Source organism: Piliocolobus tephrosceles, chromosome 9 (genome assembly GCF_002776525.5).
Source record: "Piliocolobus tephrosceles isolate RC106 chromosome 9, ASM277652v3, whole genome shotgun sequence".
NCBI classification, from domain to species: Eukaryota; Metazoa; Chordata; class Mammalia; order Primates; family Cercopithecidae; genus Piliocolobus; species Piliocolobus tephrosceles.
The window spans coordinates 88225473-88253365 of record NC_045442.1 but is presented as its reverse complement, the minus strand read 5'-3'; the positions used below and the strand labels follow the sequence as shown (position 1 = coordinate 88253365).

Sequence of the window (27893 nt, the reverse complement as noted above, 5' to 3'; positions counted from 1 at the left end):
GGCGATGCCAAGGGACCGAGGAAGCTTAGCATTGATAACTGGCCTTTGGATTTCCCAGCATGGGGCTGACTGGCCTCCTAGTGCCCGAGCAGCTGCAGCGCATGAGCCATAGAGTCAAAATGCTATTGGACGCAGGCTCAATGAAGGGAGAAGCGGAGAGACAATGGGCATGGGGAACACAGACAACCTTTTTGAGGGCTTGTGTGTGATGAGAAGCAGGGATACTACAGAAGATGCAGTGGGATATAGTTCAGAGATCGTTTTCAATGTTGCCTTGCTTTGTTTTTGATAGGAGATATCATAACATGTTGGCAGGTTAATGAAAGCAGTGAAAAAATTACGGTGTAGTGGAAAGGGAAAGTCAGGAGAGGCATCCTTGTGCAGGTGAGGACTGCTTGTCTCCACGTCCCAGATGCTGTGGGCCCGGGAGGGGGGTGACAGCAGCTATAGTGCATACATATTGGATGAGTGGGTGGACAAGAGGTGAAGCTTGTGAAAACCCCCTTCTTCTTTTTTTTTTTTTTTTAACTTTTAAGTTCAGGGATACATGTGCAGGCCTTGCTGTATAGGTGAACTCGTGTCATGGGGGTTTGCGGTGCAGATTATTTCATCCACACGTATTAAGTCCAGCACCCATTCGTTATTTTTCCTGATCCTCTCCCTCCTCCTACTCTCCACCTTCTGACAGGCCCCAGTGTGTGTTGTTCCCCTCTGTGTCCATGTCTTCTCATCTTCTAGCTCCCACTTATAAGTGAGAACATGTGGTGTTTGGGAAAACCCCCTCCGTAATGCTCCCTTTCATTCTGTGACAGAGGAAGCCAGATCATGAGCTGCAAGTTGACAAAGGAGAGGAGGAAGAAAGCTTAAGGAAAGAGAAGAAAGTATGGAACAAGCCCCATACTGGGCTGAGTAGAATCAGGCAGCTGAGTATGAATTTTAAGAATGGACAGCAGGGAAGAATTTTTTCTAAGCTCCGATCAGCTTTGGAGGTGCAGGTGCAGGGTGGACTGAGTGAGACTTAGCTGGGGAAGGTTAAACAGCAATTGACAGCTGAGTCCTTCATTCTAGGCCCCGGGCTCTTTCCATTCAGCTGCCAAGTCCACAAGCTCCACTTGCTACCCCAGGCCCACTTGCTACCCCATAGCAAGAATAGGAGGGTTGGGGAGTTCAGACGCTTCATCTATGGCTTCACTCAGCTTTGTTTCTGTTTGGTTTCATGGGCCAAGAGGTGGACACAATTCCTTATGCTCTTACATGTAGCAAGGCAATGGCCTTGAAATCCAAGAGCAGATAAGATGGGAACCCCAGGGTTGGGCTCTGACTTGACCAGAGGCTGCCGCCCAAGGCCTGGTGCTGCCTTGCAGCCTGAAGAGTCAGCTTACTCATTAAGTCTGTGAAACAACCATGACTAGGCACTGGCAGGAAACCCTGAAAAGGCATTATGGAGCTTCCTCCTAGTGGGGGATGCCTAGGAGCGGACTCCACCTGAGGACAGCTGAGGACTTAGCTGTCTCCAGTTTGCTATGCTCAGCAGATACACAGACTGGTGGGCCCCAGCCTTCCCTGTACACGCCTGTGGCTGTGCCAGAGCTCTCCTAGGCTGACAGATGTTCACCTGTCTCTCCACAGCTGATGCTGCGCAGGCAGGGTGGGTGCTGCCTGGGTCCTTTGTGCCTTATGTGGAGGCTTCAGGAATGCCTCTGGGTCTTTGATCAATCCTAATGGGTAGCAGGCACGGCTAGGGAATCTGTGTGGTCTAAATCAGGGGTCCCCAGCTTCCAGGCTGCAGACCAGTAGGGGTCCATGGACTGTTAGGAACTGGACTGCACAGCAGGACAGGAGCTGTAGGTGGGGCAGCACTACTGCCTGAGCCCCGCCTGCTGTCAGATCAGCAACAGCATTTGATTCTCCTAGGACTGAGAACCCTATTGTTAACTGCGCATGCCAGGGATCTAGACTGTGCGCTGCTTATGAGAATCTAACTCATGCCTGATCCTCTGAGGTGGAACAGTTTCATACAGAAACCACACTCACCCCACCCTGCAGTGTCCGTGGAAAAATTGTCTTCCAAGAAACCAATCCCTGGTGCCAAAAAGGTTGAGGACTGCTCGTCTAAGTCTTTCTTTGGAGCTTGCAAGTTGACCCTGGTGATGATTATTTGAGTGTAAATAGCAGAAATCCTCATTTTAGCTCCAAGATGATTTACTTGGAACACACAGAACCCAAGGCAGGGAGTGCAGCCAGACCTCACCAGGGACCAATGCCCTCCGAGGTTCTCCAGGCCCTCCATGGGCAGCCACAGGTTGCTTCCCTCTAGGGCTTCCTGGTCTTGCATCCCCACTTCTCTGAATCTGTTTCAAGCAGTGGAGGCTCCTTCCGCTTCTGTCTCCCGGCGGCCCACACTCCAGAGTGCCCGGTCCTCAGCTGCAGGCACAGAGAAAGGGAGCAAAGCCTGATGCTGTTGAATCACAGCCGTGTACTCCTGTGACAGAAAATCAGATTGGCCTGCAATATGCATCTCGTGTCCACTTCATGCAATCAGCCGTGCTGAGGGGACCCCATCACTGTGGGGGTCCAGCTTTCTCAGCTGTGTTGTGCCTCCCACAAGTGATGGGAATGAGGAGGCTGAAACCCAGTGCCCTGTGTCCCCCGTGCCATACTCCCTGTGTGAGCTACACCTCCGGCTTCTAGAATAAGTCCCCTTTCCAATTCACAGGAGGATACCACCTGGGCTCTCCATGCCAGCCCTCATGGGCTCAGTAGACCACCCCTCCAAAGAATCCACTTTTCTCAGGTCTCACCTTCACAAGCACTTTTTAAGCGAATCCTCACTGATGCCTAAATTAGGGGTCTTTTCTGTTTTATGCTTCCCTGATGCCTGAATACACCACAATCTATGAAAATACTCACTTCTCACATGGCAGTCATCAGACTGCCGGCTTCGTGGAATTAGAGCGAGTGTGTCTTGCTCCCCACACTCCTGCGGTGCAGGAGTGGCATCGCAGCTGTTGTTGGCCGAGTAAATGAGGGGACAATGCAAGCATGCCAGGACTTAGGCTTTCTTTCTGATGCCAGGTCATTTTGAAGGGTTGGCCCGTTGTTGATTCTCAGTGCTAGGATAGCAGTGTGGTGTGCTGGAGATACAGGGGATACGACCCAGTGACTTCTCCCCATCCTTTATCTGAGGGGCAGGCTCAGCTTCCAGGTCACTTCCTGCTCCCTTGGTCTCTGAGCTTTGTTAAGGGGCTCAGCAGAGGCAGATGTGGGTCTTATTCTAGCTCTGTGGACTCCAGGAAACAGGAAGTGAAGAGAGGGAACAAAATGGGGAACTTTTGGGGTGAGGGGTGGGCTTTGTCCTGTCCCTCAAAAGCTAGCTGCTTCCACACACTCTCCCAGTCTAATCCTCCTGACCCTTGGCAATGATAAGCTTCGGTGTTGCAGCTGGGAGACTGGAACTCACAGAGATCAAGGGATGCATCTCAAATCACAGAGGGAGCAGAGTGAATGGGATGCAAGCCCCAGTCTACTGATCTTCTGTGAAGCCTGCACAGGTCCCCTGACACCATGCTGCCCTTCCCAGCCTGCTCTAAACCTTCTCCCTTTCCCAGTCCATCTGCAACTTAGCGCCCACATGATGACCATCTCATTAAGTCGCGGGAAGGTTTGGCATGGGATGATGAGATCACATCTGGACCAATGGGGAAGAGGGCTTGGAGGACCAGACAATCTGACTCAGACATTCGGAACTTTCGTGGTGACCTCTCCTTTCCAACAAGGTTGACTGTGGATGACAGAGAATGTGCTAGAGAGTGTTACGGGCTGAACTCTGTGAGGACCAGAGTCCGTCTGCCGGGCTCATCTCCTATGCCCCATGTCCAGGACAGTGCTGGCTAGTCATTGCTAGATGACAGAATAGTGTCTGGCTTCCAGCAGGGTCCCTGTGCAGAGCAGGAAACACACAGAGCATTGGTCCTCAGCAATTATCATCAGGGCCAGACCTCTGTTGCATTCTCCCAGGACTGAGAAGGGCAATGTGGGTTTCCCTCCTCATAGCTGTCAGGAAATACCTGAGACGCTTGCACAAAACCATCCCTTGTGGAATAGAGGAGATGCTGACCTTTCAGAAGCAATTCTAGCAAAACCAAAGACACTCAGAGAAAAGGGAGCACCTTTCCCTGCTAAGGATCAGCTGTCCAGAAGAGGCAAGTATGCCTCCAGAGTTCTCAGCTGTGATTAGCATGATTACAATGCCCTGTTTTCCATGAACCACTGTAGCCAGGATTACACAACCCTCAGTTTTGGGTTTGAGGGAAAAAAACCATGTCCAGAAAATTCCAAGTAGTAACACTAATTTCAAACTGTTGGTGGCTACATTTGAGTACAGATCTTTATTAGGAAAATTATAAGTGCATATACATTTTTTCATTGGTATGACTTCAAAGTAGAAATTGTTGTTTCTCAAAGAGTTGTTTCTTATTTATTTATTTTTTAAAGCACACTGCATATAGGAATCGGCCTTCTCCTGGACCATTTTCACATTATCTGGGAGATGCAATTGAAACAATACAATATACAGTATTCGTCACATTGAACACTGAATCCTTCACTGCTCAGAGACTGAGAGTTCAGCGAGGTTGCAAAATAACAAATTTTCTACATGGTTTTGTCAGTGGTCTGCTTAGGGGATTTGGAAGTTTTTAGGGAGTATTTCCCAGGAATGAGGCTCCTTCAGAATGGGTCAGGGAAGCTCTGTAGAGGGATCAGAGCACTCAAATTCTCATCCAGCTGGAAAAGGGTGTAGTACCTGGGAAAGGCGATCAACTTCCAGTCAGGGAGCCCATGGTGATAACACCAGTCAGAAGATCACACCATGGAAGGGTCCAATGAGATCCAATGGAAAGACTTAGAACATCTAAGGTTGTGGGTGGTGGGGGAGGAGGGGAACTTTCTGCTATTCAGCCCCTCTGCTCTGAACCTTTTGTCTCAGGAAGTAATCTCTAATAACAAGCAGAGTGCCCTCTGGAGCCTCCTCGCTGGTGTCTCAGTGCCTGGACAGAGGGGGACACACAGCAGCACAAACACGTTGCAAAGACTCAATCCCAACACACAGCCAGTCCACAAGCCTCTGGCCCCTTCCTCTGGGTCCTGATGCAGAGCTGGCAGTGCGGGCCTCCAAAGAGGTTACTGGGAGCCCAAGGGAATGTCAGGTAGAGGCAACACCAGGTCCCAGGACAGATGAGGGATCCCTAGTCAACAGCTCCCTGACACACTTGACTAGCAGTTTGAAAGCAAAAAGAGATTTGGATTACAAGAGACTTTTCCCTTGCAAAGGAAGACTGTATTTAAATGCATATTGCTTTAGCTGGGCAGTCTCCACCAAGGAGCTGATTGTTAGCAAAGGAATTGTTATGCAAATAATCTTCCCTGCAGTTTCTACTCTTATCTATTTTCTCCCATGGAGGAGAAATAGAAATGATTCCTCTCCTGACTGTAGTCAAGATTTAGAGTCATGTTTGTTTCCTCAACCAAGAATTCAATGGTCTAGGTTCATGGATTGGGGGCAGGTAAGTCCAAGTTCTACGTGACAGATTTTAAAATATCTTGGATTACCTGGATAATGGCTGCCCCACTGAAAACTCAATTATACTGCTATAGTGAGAGGTTAATTTCAAAAGGTTTTGAAAGAGTTCTGTGTCTTTATAACTAATAAAGATCCCTCAGGCTCTAGCCTTTCAATGTAACATAGCTGGATTGAGGATTTTAATTTTTGTTTAAGGGACACTTTTGGTTGATGGATTTGCCTTCTGTCACTAAGATCCAATTTGAAATACTTATGAAAATACTTAACACATGTTACTAATAACTCTACAGATTATTAAATTCAAAAACATTTACAATTCAAGATTACGCCGCCATAATTTACTTCCTACTTCTGACATGTTACACACAGTGTCCTTGCTTTGACTTTCGTGTTTTCCACTTTCTTCATTAACTTTTTTTTAAACTGGGGTCTTTAATCAAAGGGGAAAAGTATTAGTAAGACTGAATGAAAAACAAAACAAAAACCCGCAAGTGCTTGCCTTTGTCAAAAGGGAACATTTTAAGTGGCTTAGTACAGCTCTATTGACTGTCCTCAGTGAAAGGGGAACACTCCAAATGTCAGGCAGGTTGACTTACTCTTTGCACAGCACATCGCTCTCTTAGAGAAATGTCCTGTGGGAAGGGCCCGAAGCACAGGTGACACGCAGAGCAGAGAGGGCCCAGGGAGGAAGGCAGGAGATGATGGCAATGCCAAATGGTGAAGAAGATGAGGTTAGATGTGAATTGGGAAGAAATCTTCATGTCCAGGATTGATTATTTTATGGGCTGGGTTTTAAAAACCAAAAACAAGTTGTGAATGCTTGTTTTCTGCAAGCACTGCTAGGCTTGGCCCTAGTTTGAAGGTACTGACAGGTGAGGGAGCACTGATGGGGCAGCAAAGCTCTGGGGTCAACCCTGGTGCACACCAAATTCCCTTGGGCTTTGCCCATGGACCCACCATGGTTTTGTGATCAGTGGGGGAACCAAGGTAGTTCACCCCAAAGGAACACGGCTCTGATCAGGACTGCACTCTAAGGGGAATCTCCTCGCTCAGCGGCTCCACAGGGGCAACAGTGCATGCATCAAGACATTGGTCACAGAGGAGGATGCTGGCTTTGAACAAAAACACAAGATTGGACAATGGACAATATTTCAAACAAGACACAGATGTGCACAGTTTTCAGGTAACACAAGACATTTTCATTGCCTGCTTGGTGCAGTTTATATGAAAGCTTTGGTCCTGAGAGTCCTTTTGCGGGGCCATGGAGACAGTCGTGGACACACATGATGATGGATGAGACACAGAATGATGAGCAGAACGTGGAGGATGTGGAGGTGCTCGGGATGAGGGCTGGGTCTCACTCTGCCCTGACCTCACACTGCTGCCTCAGCTCAGGGTAGCCCTGCTGCCCTCCCAGAAGAGGCAGACTTGGCTCCCATGTGGATGGAGAAGTGGGTGAGCCTCCCATGTGGCCCTCCACCATCCCATCCCAGAGAGAAGCCTTCACTAGGCTTTGCCCAGGTTGACTGGTCCTGGCACCCACAGGCATCCCTCCTGGTGGTTCTCCACCCTAGGGCTGACCATGGGGGTGAGGTTCCTTCAGCCCAGTCTCCCCATCTGCACAGCTCAGAGAATACAAAACCCAGGAGCCCTGAGTCAGAGGAGCGGCTCCATGGAAAGACACTCTAATAAGGCAAGTACAATAATGGCCTTAGTCTAAGCTCCTATGTGTCACCAGTGACACTGAATAATCAAACTAAATGAAAAATAAATGTCATGTATTTTGCTACATAATCAAATGGTGAAAATACGGCAAAGTGTGCAAAACAAAGCCCTTGGTGATGCCTGGGACCCTGCCCTGGCAGGGGAGGCTGTGGCAAGCCCTTCCCTAACACTGGATTCAGAGCTGGGCTCCTACTGTAAGGGTTCCTCAGGCGTCTGACCCTCTCACATCTTGAACCTCCTGTTGACAAGAACAGAGGGAAACACCATTAAGGCAGGTTCCCCCCACACCCAGCTGGCTCCTGCAGGGCGACTGCCTGCGTGGAGGCCCTGGGGCCACTCCCTACTTCCAAGTTGCCACCTTGGCCATGCATCTCCCTTCAGAGGCCCTGGGACAGCAGAGGGGAGGGGAGTGCGAGACGCAGCCAGGCTGAAGCGGAAGGACCCATGGACAGCAGAAAGCAGAGAACAGACACGTGGCAGACGCATGAAGGCACAGAGAGGCCCATCAGAGTGGTCATACGACACGGACAGGGCACACTGCTTACCCGGCACTGGCGTGGGACTGAGGCTCAGGATGCTGCTGCCCTGCATCCTGGCCTCGGCTCTCCCAACAGACACTTTCATGGCTTCCAGTAACCCCTCGCCCTCGGAGCCTCTCAGCCAGGGGCCATGCCACTGCAGGTGGCCCCAGGTGGGGCTGCTGGAGGTGGCACAGGGGTGGGTGCACAGGCGGCCAGGACCTCCCAGGAGGAATGCATGCTGGACAGAGTAGTGACCATGGCGCACCCCTCATTTGGCTCTGACTGGTGTGAGCACTTCCTAGTTTCAACCCACCAGGAATCCCGGTCAGGCTCTTTGCTCTTCCACGGCGACCCTGTCTTCAGCAGTGGGTGTACCACCTGCTCCCAGGAGCTTCATAAGCCACTTGTAGGCCACAGTGAGCCCCCAGGGCATGTGCAGTCACATCAAAACAGGTCGGACCTTGCATGCGTTCTCAAGGTGGGACCCACTCTCAGTCCCTGCAGACCCTGCTCCCCAGGATTGTGACAGGAGGGAGGCAGCATTGCTTGTCACTGCAGCAAGCAGTTTGTATCCTCAGGCAGCCTTAGCTGGGCCCTCTGTCCCTAGGGAGCCAACGGCTTTTCATGCTGACCAGGACAGACTGGCCACCCCTCCCCGGGCACAGAGCCCTGCCGCATGTGGAGTCTGAAGAACACAGCCAAGTAGGGGGGCACAGGTTGGCCCTCTTGGGGCGCTTTTGTCAGAGTCCCATGGACCAGAGCAGCTACTGGCTTCCACGGGAAAGATGGCAGCCCCAGGCAGCCCACCCAACAGCCCTGTGCCTTAAGACGTGGGGAGGGCAGAAGACTAGGGCACCCCTGTATCCAGGGCTCAGGCCTGTTACCCCCAGTGCTGGCAAGAGGAACGTAGGCCTGGAGAGTTGTCCAGATAAAAGGGATAGTGGCTGGAAACAAAGGCCTTTGGCTGAAGCATCCTAGGATGCCTCCACAAGGAGGAGAAGGCATGGCTGTGATCACAGGGAGCTCATTAAAGCTCAAGGGGACACTGCACTCCGGGTCGGGGTGTGTCTGACACGCAGGGGTCTTGGTGGGTTTTCTCCTGAATTCCATGTGCTCCATCCTCCAACCACTTCCTCTTTTTGCATTTATTAAAATTATGACCCGGGTTCGGGGTGCAGGGTGGGCAGGTGTTTATGTGAGGTGGAGAAGGACTGAGAAATTCAGTGCATCCTTTTTCAGAGCACTACTGAAATGGGGGCCTTGCTCTTCCATCTTCCCAGTCCAGATTAGAGAAACTTGGCAAAAAATCTCACATATACATCTACATGGGCAGGGACGGAGGGTGCAGAAAAGTTCTAGAGCTTAAGCGGCATTTGCTTTAGGCAGATAAGGTATCTCCCATGAATGAGGACTGAGGCAGCTGCGCTGTGCAGCCGGAGCACACGCCATCACACAGGAGGCGGGAGGGGACAGGCTGGGATCCCCAGGGATTCAGGACCCTTGCAAAGTTCCATAGCACATCTGTCCTCCACGTGGGGGACCTGTTTAAAGACTCTAGAGAGAATTGCCCAAAAAGGAGCTCCCTGAGAAGTATTTCCACATCTGCTCTCTGAGAATGCAGCATTCCCTCCGGCTCACCCCACACAGTTTGCAGAAACCCATCCGGGCTGGGGGATAAAGCCGCTCCCACAACCCAGGAAGGAGGGGCTGAAGAAGCCCCTTCCCAGGTGGTAGAGTGGTGGAGGGAAAGGCAATGGGTATTTGGAAAAAGCTAGGGCCCAGCCCTGAGGGTCAGTCAGTTTTCACCTTTCCTGAGGGCCACAGAGGGGTGGCACACCCCCTTCCTGGCAAGGCCACCTCTACTGGGCTAGCAGGCTGCCCTGCACACTGGCCAGGTGGCCACAGCCTGGTCTCCACAGGAATGCAGACTGCAAGTGTGTGGAGCTGGTGAGCTCCCCAGTGAGCGTGGGCCTTCTAAGAGAGGAAGTGGAGGGTGAGCTGAGGGTCTCAGCAAACCTGGGCATTCCTGGAGCTCCCAGGCTATTCTAGACAGAGTCCTGAGCACACAGGCTCTGCATCACAGACCCCTGCCCCAGTCTCTGCACAACTACTTTCTTCGTAACTTAGCAGACCAATAAGGGCCTTTGAAAGCACATAAATACAGAAGCCGGTGTGGCTGGCAGGGCAGCAAAGCACTGCTCCCCCACGGAAGTCTGAGACCCTGCCCGGTCTGCATGGGGGTCTGTTCTGGAGGAGGATCGAGCAAATTTACAAAGCGCCGAGAGCAAGTGCACTGTGGTCCATCTCGAGGTGGCAGATAACTAGTTTTTCCTTTTCTGGGCAGCCTTTCTCTTCTTCTGTCGCTTCTTTTTTCCTATCTTTTCTTTTTTCCCCACTTTTTCTTCTCTGCGCCCCCTTAGATAAAATTAGTAGAACCATTAATAATGTGGAAATAAACAAAAGTTCGTCTCAGTCTGCATACGATTTAACACTGGCCCATGTACCAGTTAAACTGTGCTTTCAGTCTCAGATCTGGAGGCCCCTGGTCAAAGCACTGTTTATCAGTGATTTACTAAAATAAATTGGACATTTCCTTCCATTCAAACAAATGTTCCATGGGCTCCTAGAACACCTTTGTGAATGGGTTACAGTGACTGCCCATCTGCCAACCTGAATCTGGTTCCCACTGGGGACAAGGAATCCTCATCTCAGGGTACACCCAGGGCCAGGCTGGCCGTTGTGGTCCTTGTCACCTTGCCCTGCCCTGCTCTCATGGGACTTTTTCTCCTCAATGCAGGGCTGAACTCTTAGCTTTCTCTAAGAAATGCCTGCATTTGGACATTTGGAGGCTGTGGGCACCAGGTTCAGACTGCCATTTGGAAGAGGAGAAAAAAGGCAGTGGTCCCACCTTCCCCTTTCTAGACGCCTGTGAACACTCCTGGGAATGAATGCAATTGTTCTGGAGAGCAAGGGAGAGAGCTGGTTAGCAGATTTTTATTAGAGCAACTGGCTCGTGACTGTCACATTAAAATGATTCAAGCTGAATGGTATTTAATGATTTATGGGGTGAGGCCACCTGTCCCTGTGAAAGCTTGATATTAACCACGGCCTGGAGTCATGGGATTTTTACATGGGAAAATGTGAAAGGTTGATATTACTAGGGTTGAGTCTCTGGGGATTACATGGGGATGTTAGGAGAACCGAGGAGGAGGAGGGAGGGAAGAGGAATTAGTGAGTCAAATATTATTCTTCAGAAAACCAGCACTACTATTTCAATTGGGTTTAAAAAAAAAAAAAAAAAAAAAAAAGATCCAAAAACTTGAGCTGCAGATCTAATCTGCTCGTGAGAAAAAGCCCATACATGGGCTGTGAGAAGGGGTCTCAGGCACCTGACCGCAGGCAGGCTTAACTGTATAAACCAGAAACGTCTATGAGCTCCATCACTAACAACTAATGAATTTTATTTCAGGTAAATAAATTCCCACATACAGTAGGAGGTTTATACCATGAAACAATTAGCATTTTATTGCTAGTGCATATAATGTCACATTTGATACAATTTTAGTACAAGTGAAAAAATACACTGTGGCTAACATTGAAAAGCTGCAATCACATTTATATATCATATATATTTCTTTACAAATTGCCAGTAGTTTGAGATAATAGAGAAGTATAAACTACTGACATTCATATGGCTCCACTTCAAATATATGAATTGTTCGACTATAAATATATTCTGAAATACATTTGTTTTCTAAAGAAACGTTAAAAAAAATGTGCACAAAAATATATATAAAAAATGCCTTGCAAAAAGTTACAAATAACACCAGGACCATCTGTGGATCGCATTTATGCATGGAAATGTCATCTTGCCAACAGTTCTGATTGGAACCTGAAACCCTGCTGTGGCTTCAGGAGGGGGCAGTGGCAAGATGCTGGTTTATTCATTGATTTTTTTCACTTCTGATTTCAGAAACCTCAGAGTTTGTAGTGCCTCCATGGCATACGTGGGCTTCAGAGGCAATCACAAAACCAAATCGCTCAAAGCGAGCGCTCAGATTTAAAATTGCGTTTGATTCTGTAAAGACTTGTCTTTTGTGGGTAAGCAGGGGGACCATCACACATCCCCAGGTCAGGGCCAGCTCCATTCGGGAGGAGGCCAAAGATAGATCTCACAGAGGGCCCGAGCTGGGGGGCAGGCCCTGGGAGGAGAGGGATGCAGGGCACAAGGCCCAGCGATCACCCTCTTCCCGGCTGGTGCGGCGCTGATCAGGCTACAGAAATGAGAAGCAGAAGCGGGATTAAGCATGCTCTCGGAGTCGGGGAGAGGGTGGGAATAGCTGGGAGAGGGGTCTCTGAGCACAGTCCCAGTGACAGTGGCTTCCACATGGAGCCCACAGAGCCAATCATTGAGGTTGAAAGAGGAGGTGAAAGCAGTGGCAGTACCCAGTCCCGGTTGGTATCTGAGCGCCACAGAGGCCTTCCTCCTGGGAGGGGCGCTGCTGCAGGAGCCTCAGTGTCTGGAGGAAGGATACTTTTTGTAACTCCCTGTTGAGCCACCACCTGACTGTGCCCAGACTCCCCAGGGGACAGAGGAGATGCTCCAAACAAGCCAAATTCAGATCTTGAAGTAATCGTTGGTTTAAAAAAATGAGAATGAGAATGATGATGATTGTGATGATCATGAAGGAACTAACTGCTTGGAAATGCTATTGATAATACAATTTCTTTCTTAGAAAAACCCCAGTAATAAAAGCTCCAACGTGCACGGGTACAGGGCATGGATGAATACAAGCTGCAATATCATACCGTACGCTATAAATGCGGTGTCTAAATGCTGGCAAACCTCAGGCCCCATCCCAGATCAATGTGTCCACCCCACACACACACCGGGTCCTCATGATTAAGGCTCCCTCCCCCACATCTTTGCCCTTTCATCTCTCACAAAGTTTTAGTTTTCCTCAAGTGGGTCTAGCGGAAAGTCCTTTTTGGCTGTTGTGCTTACTTGTTTAAAGCTTTCTCCAGGTACTCCTGAATCCACTTTAGCTTCGGGTCAATGCACACTTGTCTGTTGTTGTTCTTCAGCCGAGCTCTGTGAAAACAGAATGGCAACAGTGTGCGGCTGCACAGGAGGAAGGCGCTGCTGCAATGTGTGCATCCGCTCCCCCAACACCCATCTAGGGCCCTTGCTGGCACCCCGTGCTCCACTTGGCATGCTCAGGCTCCAGAGGTGCTCCCGGTGTGCTGGGGAAAGCTCGGCGCTGGCAGTGCAGGAAGTTCCATTGCAGAGACACGGAAATGGTAACAGAAGTCTTTCCGTGGCGGTGCAGGGGGAATTCATGTAAGGGAGCATTTGAGCTGCCTTTGAAGGGTAAGTAGGAGCTTGGAGAGTAAATAAAGGAGAAGGGAAAATCAGAAGCAAATACGCCAGGGGGGTTATCAAAGCACGCAGAGGACACTGAGGAAGGGGAGGACAGGATGCTCTAGGCGCCTGTGGAGGGGAGAATGGAGAGCAACAGATGAGAAGTTTATTTGGATGGGTCATCTTGATAGACATAGGGCCGACTTAAGGATGGGCATGAGGAAGCCTGGAGGCAGGAGGCCTCCAGAAGTCACCGCAGTCTGACCGGGAGGGTGACCAGCCAGGGAGGAGAGGGGCAGTGCAGGTGGCTTACCAGAAAATAGTTTCTAGAAAGATTTTACAAGTTCACTGAATGTTTCTTGGTCTCATTTGTTTTTAAGTTCACACTCTCAAGAGCTTCCCTACAGGCAAATTCCTGGGGAAGGCCTGATTCATCTCTCTGGATCTCTTGCCAGAAAGCCCCAGGTGCCAGGGAATGTCACACAGCCCAAGTACTTAAGGGTCTTGAGGACAGCTAAGCCCCAGCACAGTGGCTCAGGGGCACCCAGGGAGTCTTCAAGCAGCCTGTCCATTAGGTGAAGAGGGTTACAGACGTGGCTGTGGCTCGGAGCAACCCACTTTGGGGTGCAAATCTAGGCCCTGCCATTGTTAATTTAGTGTCTGTTCAGACCTGAGAATTGTATTTGGCATCTTCAACTGCAAGCAGGTCCATGCTAGCTAAATTCAGTATCTTTAAAATACTCTTCACAAGAGATAAAGTATCATGTTGTAGACAAAGTACTGAAAAAACATTCATCTTCTAGGGCCCTAAAATATACTGTAAATAACAAACACATTCAAGGCAGTAAAGGGTTAACTCAAAACTAAAAACAGTTTTCTAAAATCAAAACTAAAAACTGTTGGTGTTGGGTGGAAAAGTCTTTGGGAATTTGCAGCTTTGGTTCCAACTGCTGTCTCCCCACTCCATTTTTTGCACTAGGACTTCTGAGCAATCAAATCCTCTCCAAGAGACTCCCCGAGCCCTTGCTTCCCCGTGTTCAGACACAGGACCTTGTGAGCATGAGAGGGCCAAGCTATAGGCTTTTAAGCACATGGCTTTCTTCGTGCACTTCTTGCGGTTTTCTGCACCCAGCTGAGATTCTCTTGTCTTGTGGATGTGTGATTTTGGTCTTTGTTTCCCAAATGAATAAAATCAAATGTTAGCAGCTGCCATCCACACCAAATAACACCAAAACCTCATATGTTGTACTTGAGAAAATACAGGTAAGTGAGCTGAAAATGTTGAAGTTTCACCCAATGGTTAAAGAGGACTTAAACTGAATTTAGGTCTTGTGAGTTAACGTTGGGCACCGGAACCCCGAAACTGGCAGGCAATTTATCACTGTTATTAACTAAGGGCTGGCTAATTTAGTAGGCTTCAGTCAAAACCCTGGCAAAGCCCATAGTTTCTCCAGCATCTAGCTGTGCTGTGCTGAAGAAAGGAGGTTTGGAAAGAAGAGAGAACTACCACGAGCACAGCAGGGTGTGCAGGCCAAGAGCAGCTTTTAAAATTCATGCCTGGTGGCATACTAAAGGTCCTCATGGTAAAAATAGCTGCCACTAATTATGCCAAGTTCAAGGTTGGACACTTGGCTTATGCCACTTCTACACCTTTAACAAGACTTGGGTTAGATGTTACTATGTTCGTTAGACGCAACTTTGTTCGTTACATGATGTTCAAGACTTACACAATCTGAAGGGCACAGTTCGGAGTGTTGAGAATTTTGAGATGCTTGACATTGGCTCTGGCAACATGGCTTTCGAAGAATCGGCATGGGCATCTGTAGCTCAGGCTGACGGGCTTCCCTAGAAGAGGTAAGGAGAACAAGGCACTTGAGTACCCTGCCAGATTTTGGTAATGTGTGTCTGGGTCTGCAGCAGTTGGTGCAGCCATTAAGGATCCAGAGACGGCATCACCGGGGTGAGTTCCAGGTTACTGGTGCATTTTGGGAAAGGCCATCTCCTCAGGCAGCACAGTGAGTTCTGGCTGAGCTCGGACTCAGCTTCTACAGGGCAAGAAGACCAACAGGCCTGGGGAGAGCTGGACCCTAGATTAGGGGGGAGATTAAATTAGAAGCCACCCGCTCAGTGTCTCAAGGTAAAGGTAGTAATTATCGGAGATAACGGTTTCAGTCCAAGGTACTGAGATTCCCAGTTACTCTTTGTAAAATAAATTCCTCAAGGGACAACTGAGAAAGACCTCTTTACTCAGGGAAAAGGAAGGGGGACAAGAGGCTCCAGGCTCTCTGGCCTCTCTCCTCTGGCCCAGGCCTCTAGCCAGGAAGCACAGTAGCGCTCAGGAATGCTGCCCTCCCCAACCCCACAGCCCCCTCCTCACATTCACCTAAAGCTCTAGAAGGCACAAAAGAATCCTGGCTGGCTTCCTACCTGTGAGTCCCCTGAGAGCAGGCCAAGGGCCCACCTTCTGCCCAGCACTTCCCCCAAGGCTTGGAGATTAGTGGAGCTGGAGTCAAATGTGGTTTTCATTGCCTAGGCAGGGATTCTGTGGCCTCAGGAATTGTATTAAGATCTTTACAAAATCACCAATTTACAAAATGCCATAATTGACACTCATTAGTGTAAATTAGCAAGGGGCTCCTGCAGAACCCACTGCTCAACCTTTAAATATAGAATTGCAAGCCCTGGAGGGCTGGGATTTGTGTGTGCTTTTTGTTTTTTCTTTTTTCCTTGCAGACTGTATCCAAGCCCCGCTTAATACCCCAAATTATTTGAACTTGTGGATCCTTTCATCAGAGATTAAATGTATGTCCAAGAATATTTAGTCCAGAGACTTTTTTTTCTTTTTTTTTTCAGCTTGCCTGTTTACAAAGTTCTGAGAGGCCTCTGTCTAAAGTTCTGCACCTTTGGGAAAGAATGCTGGGGAAGCAGGAAGAAATCTTGAGTAAGGGGCTCATTTTATTTTATTTTTTTCTACAGGCTGCAATCAATTGAAGGATGATGTGGACTAGGAACAGCAGTGTGTATTTAGCCACCAAGTTGCAGGAAAAGGGGACCACTTGTCCCCCCACTTCCTTGTCCCCTGGACCAAATGCAACTCCCTGAAACCCAGGAGAAAGCCGAACATCAGGTTGCTGGTGACTCATAGCACTGGAGAGACCCAAAGCAGCCTTCACATTTGTACCTGATCTAACTCCAGAAAGGCACCTCTGGGGCTCCTTCCAGCAGCTGCACTGGGACCCTGCAGGGGAAGTCTGCACTGCACTGTAACCAGATCACCTGGGAAAGCCACCACCAGTGCCCAGGCCTGCAGCCTGGGTAACTGAGGAGCTAAACGCTCCTCTCTGAGTGTTGTGCCTCCAGGTTTCCCTGGATTTCTTTTGGGCCCTTCCAAGCTGAGGCAGGGGGTGGGTTGGGGGTGGACAGGAGAATAGGAGCCCAGTAGTGAGGCACAAGCCCCCCCACCCCGCCCCCAAGCAACAGTGAGCTTGAAGGTATGCAGCCAAGGGCAAATGCCGCAGCCGCCCCCGCTGGGGTGGGTGGGGCTGTGACTCTCCAGCGCCCAGAGAAGAGAAGCTCCTCTGGCTCCCCTAACCAAGCAGCAGTGATCAGGCCAGAAATCAGAACCTATTCAGAACTCAACACACAGGCGCTCTCTCCTCTCCCCCTACACCCCCTGGGATTATCCGTTTCCTTCAAAAGCAATTCTTGTTTTTACTCCCAGGACCTAAGGCCCGCCTGTCAAGCTGCGAATTTCAACAGGTCTTTTTAAAGTGACAGAGCCCCCAGGTGTGCTTACCAAAAGAACAGGGTTTCGTGTGCACCTCATGTGCTCTTTCCTCCAGCTTTTTGTCAGTAAGACTAACTTTCCCAACCGTTCTGGATGTAAATCCGTGTACTGGCAAGAATCCTGACTGGCTCTGATGGTACCCGGGATTTGGGACCCGGTGAGCTTGGCTCCAGGAGTTTTCAGAAAGCCTTCCAGTCTAATGCAGAGACAGGAGCCCAGCTGGCCCCTCTAAGCAGGCTTGGGAAGGGGGCCCACCCTGAGTTTAACCCCGGAAGCCCAGGAGCCCAGCTGCCTGACGGAAGTCAGCCAGTGGGGGAGGGGCAGGACCCCCGGCCGAGCTCTCTCTGTATTGCAGCTTAAGGACTAACCGTGGGGCCAGAGGGAACACCGGCACTGCGAGGTGAGGGGGAAAAAAAAAGCATTCTGGCGATGTGTACAAGGAGAAGCAGACCTGCCTGGAGCCTGGCCCCTGCCCTGGTTACTTGGCTGCCAGTGGGGCAACTGAAGGCCATGTCACCCTTCCCAGGCCAAGAGGAGTCTGGGACGGACCCCACGTCTCTGTGCTTCCCCCAGGTCAGCTGCACCCATAACTCAAGGACCGGGGTGCCTCATTCCAATCCTCTCTCCAGCCCTCTAGGGGAGGGGGCAGCACCGTTTCCCAGAGCGGTGCACTGTGCCACCTCCACCCCCATCCCACCACTCAGTCAATAACCGCCCAAACCAGAGCCCTGATAGGAACAGAAGAATATCCAGCAATAAAATCTAGAAACATGCCCCATGACTTGGGGGTCAGTGTGGAGACACTGCCCCAGGGACTTTTCAACAACGACAAACATTCCCAATTGCCTTCAGTCTGCGTCCTGAACACTTCTCAGGCAGTCCGCCACGACCCCGGGCGGCCCAACCTCTCCTGCCCGGCACAGCTGCGCTGGCCCTGTTCACATCAGCGCGCAGTCCACGGCCAGCGAGGACGCCGGGGCCGCGTCTGCACGAACCCAATCGAGAGCTTGAGGCGCGCTGGGCCCGCACAGCCCGCGGCTGCAAGAGCACTCAGGGTGTCCTTCAACTCTTTGCAGGAAACTTCGCAGCCAAGGAAGCGCAGCGGCCTGAGCCACAGGGTTTCGTCTCGTGTGTTCAGAGGCAATAGTTTATTTTGGTTTGCAGCGGTGTCCTATGACAGGGCAGCGAGTTTCTCTTCAGCGAAAGAAAAGAAAAAAGCCCTCTCCCAGTGAAACGGGACACCACGGTTCCCAGTGGCTTTGGGCCTTGGAGATTGAACTTTGCTGCAGCTCTCATTCAGGGGCAAAGCGCTTGGCCGGCTGGTGACAAAAGCGCCTGTCTGCAGGTGTGTTTGGGGAGCTGGGGAGGGGGCGTGGGAGGCCCGGAGGGTCCCTAGGCCTCTCTCAGGTGAACCCGAGAAGAGGCAGGGAGGTAGAGGCTGGACGCGCGCCCAGATCCGCGTCGCTGCGGACCGCGGAGCTGTGCAGAAGCGCGGCCTGGCGGGTGGCACAAGCCCGACAGCTGCGCCGCGCAGCCCGCCCGCGCCTGGCCCAGAGCCCCGCGAGGGTGTGGGGAGAGGATAGGCTTCGCAGGGAGCCGAGGCTGCGCGGCTGCATCGGACCTCACAGCCTCGATTGGCGGCATGAGGCGAACTTTGCAAAGCGCACTCTCACCATGCACCGCCCGACCTCCAGCACTGTGCTCAGCGGGACCTCTGAGCCCATTCGCCCCTGGAAACCGAGCTCCGCGCGGGAATGCAATGGCTGGGGGTGTGGGCGGGCAGGGGTCTGGGATCCGCGACTCCCCACCTCCGCGCCTTCCCGCGCCAGCCCCGAACGCTCCCTCGGGGCATTCCTGCCCAGTTGTCCCGCCTGACCTCGCTCTGCAGCCAGCCTGAGGTCGGGCGGTAGCTCTCTGCAGGTCACAAAGCCTCGGCGCAAAAGTAGCTTTGGACCCGACACCGCTGGAGCTCCCAGCGAAGGGAGCTGCCTCCACCCCCACTGTGCCGGGCGGCTCAAACTGCGGACGCAAGCAGAGGAGTTGTGGCTCTGCGCCGGGCGGGAGCCGGAGCTCAGACCCTTGCCAGGGCCTCCCCGCCCAGGGCACTCACCGTCGCTGAGGCAGAGCGTGGTCAGCACGAGGGCCAGCACGACCACGACCTTGGCGTTCATGGCGCTGGCTGGCGGGCGGACTAGCGCGGGTCGCGGGCCGGACGCAGAGCTGGCACTTCGGCTAACAGAGAGTGAAAGTGCGGCGGTGGGAGGCGCGCGCCGGGCGCTTTACAAGCGAGAGCCAGGCGGGGCGGGGCGGGGCGCACGGCGAGGGGCGGGCCCGGAGACGAGTGCTGGCCGCGGCCGGGGTCTCTGAGGCGCAACTCCCTCGGCGGCGCCCCCCACCCCTCCGCCTCGCCCCTCCTCCGCGCCCGCTGTGCTCCGTGGCCGCAGTGCGCTCCAGCCTTTGACCTCAGGCTCCGCTGGGCCACGCACCGCAGGCCCCGTCTGCAGTGAGGTCCGCAGCCTGGGTGACGCCGGCTGGAGGGCCGCTTGTTGTCCCTGTGACAGGGCCCCGCTGAAGAGACTGAGGACCTTAGGCGGAAAGTGGGGCGCGCGTGGAAAGCTGCAGGACGGGGCCTTTCGATGGCAGGAACTGAATGAGAACCAATGAAAAGCAAACGAGTTGCTCCCGGGGCTGAGGGACTGCTGGCGGCGGCGGTCCAAGGCAGCCGAGGGGGTCCTGCTTTCTGTGCGTGGGGGCTCAAGCTTGCCACCTGCCAGGCTAGCAGTGCAGCTGCCATGAGAGCTCGGTCCACGGGAATGAGACCGGTCTTTGCAGTCAGCGTGGCTCGGATTCCAAGCCCATGGCGCCACCAGCCGAGCCTCAGTTTCCTCACTTGTACAAGGCAGAAGGCGCCGGCGGCCGCCAGTAAACTCGAATATAGCCTTTGTAGATCCGACCTCTCAACTGTGAAATGAGCTAATCACAGGCCCACCCCGCGGAGTGGGACTGGGGAGATTCAATGAGACCCACCCCACGCCGCGAAGTCCTCTGCATCGTGTCTGACAGGCAGACGGTACTCAATAAATGGAAGCTTTAAGTCCTTTAAACCTAAATATTTCCTGCCTTACCCAAGAAAAGCTCCACGCGACCCAAAGAGCTGAGACAAGAACTCCCCCACCTGGACCTCCACCTCCTAGGACAATACTACTGGCGTCTGCCATTTGGGTCCAGAAAACTCTTCCCACGGAGCCGTCCCTCGGCGTTGCTTAGCTCTCCGGATACCACCTGGACACCTCAGATGGCCCCAGCCCGGCTGCGAAGGGAGGGTGCGGGCCGGCACCCGGGAGGCGCGGGGGTGAGGAGGGCGCCCCTTTGGGCCTCGCTTTGTGACCGCGGGCTGCCCCGGCCACCTCTCTGTGTCCTTCCCCGCACAGCGTCCAGCGGAGTGGAGTCAGTCGCCGCGAGCATCCAGGGGCCTGCCCTGGGGACACATCCCTGTCCCTGGGGAGTCCTGGCCGTCGGGGAGTGGGCTGGCCCGCCAGGCCTGCGGTCAGCGGCTCCATTAGGCGGGGGCGGCCAAACAGGAGGCCGCGAGGGCTCCGGAACTCCGCTGGTGGGAATGGGTGTTTTCTGTGTGTTTTTTTTTTTCCAAAACCACTTTGGCCGTTAGATGGCTATGTGCCGGCACTCCATCCATCCATCCATCCATCCATCCATCCATCCATCCATCCATCCGTCCATTCACCCACTCTGGGCACTGGGCTTGGAGCCGGGAGCCCCACTGACTTGGCCCTTGCCCTTAAAGAACTGAAGGCAGTGAGGTCCAGTGAAGAAGGCAGCTGTCCAGTGAAGAAAGCAGGTCTTTGCTGGGCTGGACGGGTGAGCTTGGCCGAGTACTACCCGCAGCGCTGGGGCTCTGGCGCCCCCTGGTGGCAGCGCCTCCCTCCCGGCTCCGAGAGCTCTGGCGCGCTCCATTCCTGCGCAGCTGGTGAAACCCGGGAGGGCAAAGGGGTCCACGGAAAATCTACACCCGGGCAGAGGGGCGCCCTGCAGCTGGGAGACCCGACCCCGCGGGAGCCGGGCGGCCTCGCTTGCCCTTAAATCTAGCCAAAGCAAAAGCCACCGCCTCTCGCTGCGTCGTCTTCTTTTTTTCTTTGCCAAAAAATCAGATGGGCAGCTGGACCTAGGATCTGTTCCAGAAGCCTGAAAGGCCCGCGTGGGCTGAGTCGAGAGCGTACCAGTGCTTCAGGCCTGGCCGCCGCCCCTCCTGCAGGCGCCCTGCGGCCCCAGAGCAGAAGCTAGTGTGGCACCCATCGGGGCCATCCCTTCCGCTAGTCGTTCGTTGAATACTTACTGAGCGGCACCCATTGGGGCCCTCCTTTCCTCTAGTCGTTCGTTAAATACTTACTGAGCACCCACTATGTGCTAGACCTAGGCTACATGTTTGAAGTACTTCAGAAAAGGCACTAAACGTTTAGAAGCACATGGCACTAAGCATAAGTACGCACAAAATACTTAGAAGGTCATTAAATGCTAGGGGAAGATGCAGCACAGGAAAGTGGGGTGGGAATTACGATTTTAAATAGGATGGCCAAGGATCCATATTTTAGGTACAAGCCTAACAATTTTACAATTTTGCGATTGAAATTTAAAACCCTGTACACTCTGGAGGCCTCCGCACGGCCTGCACAGGCAGGCGGCCATCAGACCAGGCCATTTTAACATGGCTCCAGCTCACTCGGCCACAGGGGCACCTTTCAAATTGGGGTCAGCGAAGCTCCCCACCGTTTTCTCTGTGTCCTGTGCTTATGCTTATGCTCAAAATGTTCCACCTTTCTTTCTCTGCCTGGGGACTCTTACTTCCCATAGAGCCCCACAGCAACCCACCTTCTCCCTGAGGTCTTCAGACTGTGCCGCTCTGTCAGGTAATGCAGGGCACTGTGGCTCCTCAGGGATGCCTTGTTAAGCACAGTTCAAGGTGGGAAGCGGGGGTCTGGCTGCTGAGTTAAAGGCAGGACTGGGCTGCATGTGTGCTAGGTCTCTAGACCCTTGGGCAGCATCTGCCCACGCCCCTCTGCCTGGCCTGGGCCCTTCACTCCTCCAGGGCCCAATCACTGGGCCTGCAAGAGGGTCCCCAGTAGGGATTGAGGGTTTACACTAAATCCGTGTCGTACAGTGTGTAATTGACAAGGTGACTTCAGGTAGTACTCTGAAATTTGTAAAATATAGATTTATGTATTTATTTTTTAAAGTAATAAGAAAAAATATAACAGTAAAGGCAGATATTTCAGATATTGCTCAGTTTTTTTTAAAAATATACGGTTCAAGTTTTAAAAAGTAAGTCATTTGAAACTAACATAGCAAGTACTAGTCTAGGTGGCTGGAGACATAGCAAAAATTTTGACAGCAATACAAAGAGATCTGAAATTTGAAAACCTTTTCTACATGAAGAATATTTTTTGTATTGTTTGATAGCCTCCCACCCCAATCCCCCTTTTGAAACAAATATTTGGCCCCAAAGTGCTGAAACATAAAACCATACGAGGGAAGCCCAATGTCTTCCTTACTCACCTGCCAGGTGAGGCTGGAGAACACTGGTCCAGGAGCGCTCAGGTTGCCGGAAGACTGTGAGGCCCTATGGGATCCCTGGACACCCTCAGCCCTGCCACCCCTCTAGGAGTGCCGCTCTCCCAGCTCCCATGCAGTCCTGGAGGGACCCACAGGAGAAGGGTGCAGGTGCTCACCCCTCCCAGCCACCCACATCTGCCCTCACCCCTTTGACACCTGGCCCTGGAGATCAAGATCAGGTGGCCTATTCTAGGAATCAGGAAGCCTGGTGCAGAAGACAAATCCTCACTGCCTTGCTGATGTCATCTGTGCAGCAGGTACACTAGCTGGCATGGTGGATTTAGTCAGTGTGAAACCACGTGGCCCAGAGAAGGCCCTTAGGAAGATACTGAACAGTGGACTTACATAGGACTTTAGTTTGCCTTCTTTGAATTTGTCACATTTGGTACTTTCAAAGACCAAGCTTGCAGAATAAGTCCCACTGTCTCAGCTTTGAAGACATGGAATCCAAGTCTCCATGGGCTCTGAGCCCAAGGCTCAGAGTTGAGGGCCTTGGCCAACATTACAGAGCCAGGCAGGAGCAAGGGTGCATCTCTCTGGGGAACAACATCTCTGGATCCTGGAAAATCAGCCAGGCCCTGGAAGCACGCTTGGGGACATAAGTCACTCCCATGGCAGTCGTCCAGGGAGCCTTTTGGAATCCCATACCCAGGGCCAGGACTTGGCATTTGACCAGCTGGCCATATTTTTCCCATCTAGATCCTCACTGGCCTCAAGAGCCAGTTGCAAACAGCCCCAGGTTGCCGTAGAGGGAAGGACCCCTGGGAGACAGAGCTGGTCCCCACTGGCTCTGGGCACATGTGTAGGCAAGCAAGGCACACGGTCAGGGTATGTGCATGTACAGCAGGCCAGGACTTCTGTCTGAGCAGGTCCTGCCCAAAGACTCCCTTGCTTGACAGTGCTGAGGCAGGGGGATCTGAGAACGTAAGAATGAGAAACTCAGTTTCTCCTTACTCTCATAACACAAAATACTTCTGTTACTTCAGATGTGTGTGTGTGGTGGGGTGGGGTTTCCCCACATACAAAACCAGTAGTCCTTCAGCTGCAGACACCAGCTGGCTGTCCTCTAATTCGGTTCAACTCTGAAACTCTACCTGGAGGTAGGCTCAGGCCCCGCAGGTTGAGGCCCCAGTGCCACAAGGCTGCCCCTACTTCAGATACCAGTTGCAAGCCCTGGGTTGTTTTCCCTGTGCTTCTGACCAAATGACCATAAATTAGGGTTTCTATGACCCCATCCTTGGGTTTCATTAATTTGCTACCACAGCTCATGGAGCTCAGGGAAGCACTTATGTTTACTGGTTTATTAAAAAGAGTATTACGGGCTGGGTGTGGTGGCTCACAGCTGCAATCCCAGCACTTTGGGAGGCTGATGTGGGTGGATCACCTGAGGTCAGGAGTTCGAGACCAGCCTGGCCAACATAGTGAAACCTCGTCTCTACTAAAAATACAAAAATCAACTGGGCTTGGTGGCGGGCACCTGTAATCCCAGCTACTCGGGAGGCTGAGGCAGAAGAATCGCTTGAACCCAGGAGGCGAAGGTTGCAGTGAGCGAAGATCATACCACTGCACTCCAGCCTGGGCGAAAAAAGCGAAACTCTGTCTCAAAAGAAAAAAATGAGGGGGGTATTACGAAGGCTACAGAGGAAGAGATGCACAGGGTGAGGTTTGGGGGAAGGGGACATGTAGCCTCCATGCCCTCTCCGGGCACCATCCTCCAGGAACCTCCACTGTCCTGAAGCCCTCTGAACCAAGCTTTGCTGTGTTTGTATAGAAGCTTCATTATATAAACATGATTGATTACATCACTGGCCATCAGTAACAGCCTTCAGCACTGTTTCCTTCCTCAGAGGCTGATGGGGCGGGGCCATAAGTTCCCACCCTCTAATGCTGCTTGGTCTTTCTGGTGACTAGCCCCCACCCCGAAGTTACCCAGGGTTGCCAGCCATCAGTCAAGTAAACCAAAGATTTTAGGAGTTGCATGTCAGGAAGCTGGGACAAAGACCAAATATATATTTCACAATAGTGCAATTGATATTTCCTGGGACATTCCCAGGACTGTCGGACTACCAGGCTCATGTTCTAGGGCAAATCAGACCCAAGGCCCCAAGGGTTCAGATCTGTGCCCCCAGTCTCCACACCAGTTCCCAGGAACCAAGTAGTGAACTCCTCCTGTGCTCAGTCACCACAATCAGGCCTGGATGCCTTCTGCCTCCCTTTCCTAACCCCACCTCTCTCTCCTATTCCCCTTGCCTCTGGGCAGACTGGACTCAGCAGCCAGGGCTCCACTGAAGGTTCTAATACTGGAGTATACATCAGCCCCTACCTATCAGAAACCTCAGAGTGTGCACACTGAGAGTGTAAACAGCATTGACACTAGAGTCACCCTGTGCTGGGCACCTTCTGTTGCCTCCTTGCATCTAGCTGATGAGGTGGGTTCAATGGCAAGGCCATTTCCTGAACTAAGGGACAGAGATCACAAAATTATTATTTTTCAGGGCTGGACTTTAAATCCACTTTGAAGTAGGGCTGTTCCTGGTGAAGAAGAAAGAACTGGTTGCCACATAAAACACAGCACACCCAGTTATGTTTGAATTTCACAGAAAAGCAAGGGTTTTTTTGTTTGTTTTTGTTTGTTTGTTTGTTTTTGTTTTTAAGTATCAATGTGTCCCAAACATTGCATGGGGCATGGGGTATACTTATTAAAAAGAATTATCAGTGTTTGCCTGAAATTCAGGTTTAAGGGAGCATCCTGTATTTTCATTTGCTGAGTCTATGCTCGTCACATTGCCAGAGCCCCCTGCCTTGTGGTCTTCTGCCTGGCCCTTCAGAACATGTTGTTGAGGTTGGGAAGGGAGGTTATGGAGTCACTCATTTTTTTCATTGAGAGGATTTCTTGAGTTTTATTAACACAAAGATGCTAGAAAGTGGTGCATGAAAGCAATATAAGAATGATCTTTTCTTGTTCTCTTTTCTGGGATGAACAGTGTAACACAGCGCCTGCCCCAATCCTACCCTTCCAGAAATAGTCCTGGCCATGCCTGAAGCAAGGGTAGGCAGGTCTCTTATCCCCAGTATCACCAGCCCTGCTCTTCCTCTGGTCCCGGGAGATGTGTATGATGCCCAGCTACTGATACTCTTTCCATCCCTTTCAGATGGGTGAGCTGTGTGTGGAGAAGGAGGGGAGAAATATCCCAGTAAAGAGGGCCACGTGAGCAATATGCTGGGCTGGTGGGATTCTGCACGCGAGGAAAGAGCTCAAGAGCTGCTGTGGGTTGTGAAGGAGGAGCTGGGTCTGCTGCCTGCACAGAAGGTCCCTTCCAATTAGAGAAGCCAGGATTCCAGCTCCACTGGCCCTCCTTGTTTGGAAGAGGAATTTGTACTTCTTTCTTCACCTTACATCCATATGGCTGGGTGTCTGTAGTCTTACTGCATGGATTTTCTGCACTGGGCTGTACACAGAGGCTGCTGAGAGAGGCTTTCGAGGCTGAGTGCAAATGTAGGCTTCACCAGCAGCCTGGCATAGGGCATGTAGGTGAGAGATGGACTCAGGTGGGGATACCTCTGAGGTATCCATCCATTCGTCTACTCACCTACCCATATATTAATCCATTCATCTATTTACCCACCGAAACATTGAGTCACCCATCCATACATCCATCCAACACCATGTACCCATCCATCCATCCATCCATTCATCCATTCATCCACTCACCTACCCCTACCCATACATTAATCCATTCATCATTCACCCACGGAAACACCCAATCATCCATCTATATATCCATCCAACACCATCTACCCATCCATCCATCCATCCATCCATCCATCCATCCATTCATTCATCCATGCATCCGTTCATCCATGCACCCCTCCATCTATCCAGCCAATTATCCATCTGCTCATCCATCCACTCATCCATCACTCCATCCATCCTACACCATCCATCCATCCTGCCAGCCAGCCATCTCTCCATGCCATCTGTCCAGCCAATTATCCATCCACCCATCCATCTGGCTCTTCCCTCCACCCCCTCCACACTAGTCCTCTCCAACTGCTTTAGTCCTGAGCGATATTTTCCATAAGGAACAGAAAGACATACCTCCTCCTTCCTGGACCACAGGAAAAAAGAAGCAAGCACCAAAAGCTCAAAACCTGGAGATCACTTAGCAAACTTTAGCCTTGAAATACATCAAAACCTTCACCTTTCTCTGCTGAAGGAATGGCCCTCTCTTATAGGCAGGGAGAGTTTCTTAGGGAAAACCCACCCAGGGAGGTGATGCGGAGAGCAGCATCTGAGCACATTTCACCCCACAGTGCCTATCCCATGAGTATCCTCCATAAATTACAAAGAAAGAAAAAAAAAATCGGGAAAAAACAAACCTTTATTTCTCTGTTTACTCCTCTGCATTTAATGAGCAGTTGTTAACATGACTGAAACCATCTGATGATTTTTACCAAATGGAAAAATCTCCCTATAGGGGCAATAAAACAAATATTCAGGATAGAGAGAGGCAGCCATAAAAGACATTACCCGGTTGTAAACGGAGGCGGGTGGTGGTGATCTATTACCCCTGCCTCGGCAGCTTTCAACAGAGTTCTGGGATTCCAGGAGGGGCCCTGACCCAAGGCAATATTTACTTCTGCGGCTTCTTCAGCAGGTCAGCATGGGTATAATTCTGTCTACCAGTTGACTAGAGCCGAGGTTTTGAGCAGGAAGTGCAAACCCTGAGCACTTATAACTCAGGAGGAGTGAGGCACCCCTTCCCAGAGTATGCCAAGAAAAGCACATTGTACTGTCCTGGCTGCAGGGGTGAGCCTCCTGCACACCCAGGCCATTATCAGCTTTGTGCCCTGGCCAACAGTGCCTCTGGTTGGTGCATTTGGCAGCTGTATTTTACCCCAGAGCTCTGGGAGGCTCATCATTTTTTGGTATACCACCATGTGGAGAGAGCAGAGTTTTAGTAGTGTGGCTGCTTCATGCACCTTGGTAGAGCTAATTAGACCCAGAAAAGATCTTGAAGTCTGAACGGAAATTTAAAATCAAAGCTTAAACTTGCAAAGACAGGCATTCCTTCCCCAGGGACCAAACACAAAGCTGCCTCTGGAGGTGGCCACAGTTGTGCCAGCCCCTATAACAACCTCAGCATGCCCAGATGTTAGATAGACCCAAAGGATCACATAGGCAGGCCACACCAGCAGCTCACATGAACTTAGCAGCGGCATTGCGGAGCAAGCATGCTTTTCCCATTTTCAGATCAGAGAGGGAGGTAACTTCCCAACACCACAGGAACC

At 51.6% G+C, this 27893-nt stretch overlaps 1 protein-coding gene across 2 annotated transcripts; it reads right to left on the bottom strand.

Annotated features, from left to right (window-relative positions):
* Positions 1-4369: 4369 nt before the first annotated feature.
* Positions 4370-19225, bottom strand: CXCL12 (C-X-C motif chemokine ligand 12). 2 transcript variants are annotated; one of them, XM_023198549.1, is made up of 4 exons: positions 19087-19225; positions 14917-15034; positions 12833-12919; positions 4370-7544 (listed from the first exon to the last, which is right to left on the bottom strand). In XM_023198549.1, the coding sequence occupies exons 1-4, from the start codon at positions 19145-19147 to the stop codon at positions 7529-7531; spliced, it is 282 nt and encodes a 93-aa protein (XP_023054317.1). In that variant the 5' UTR covers positions 19148-19225; the 3' UTR covers positions 4370-7528. The 2 variants fall into 2 exon arrangements, with proteins under 2 accessions (XP_023054317.1, XP_023054316.1); XM_023198548.1 differs by lacking the exon at positions 4370-7544 and adding an exon at positions 10077-10242.
* Between the last annotated feature and the right edge of the window lie 8668 nt (positions 19226-27893).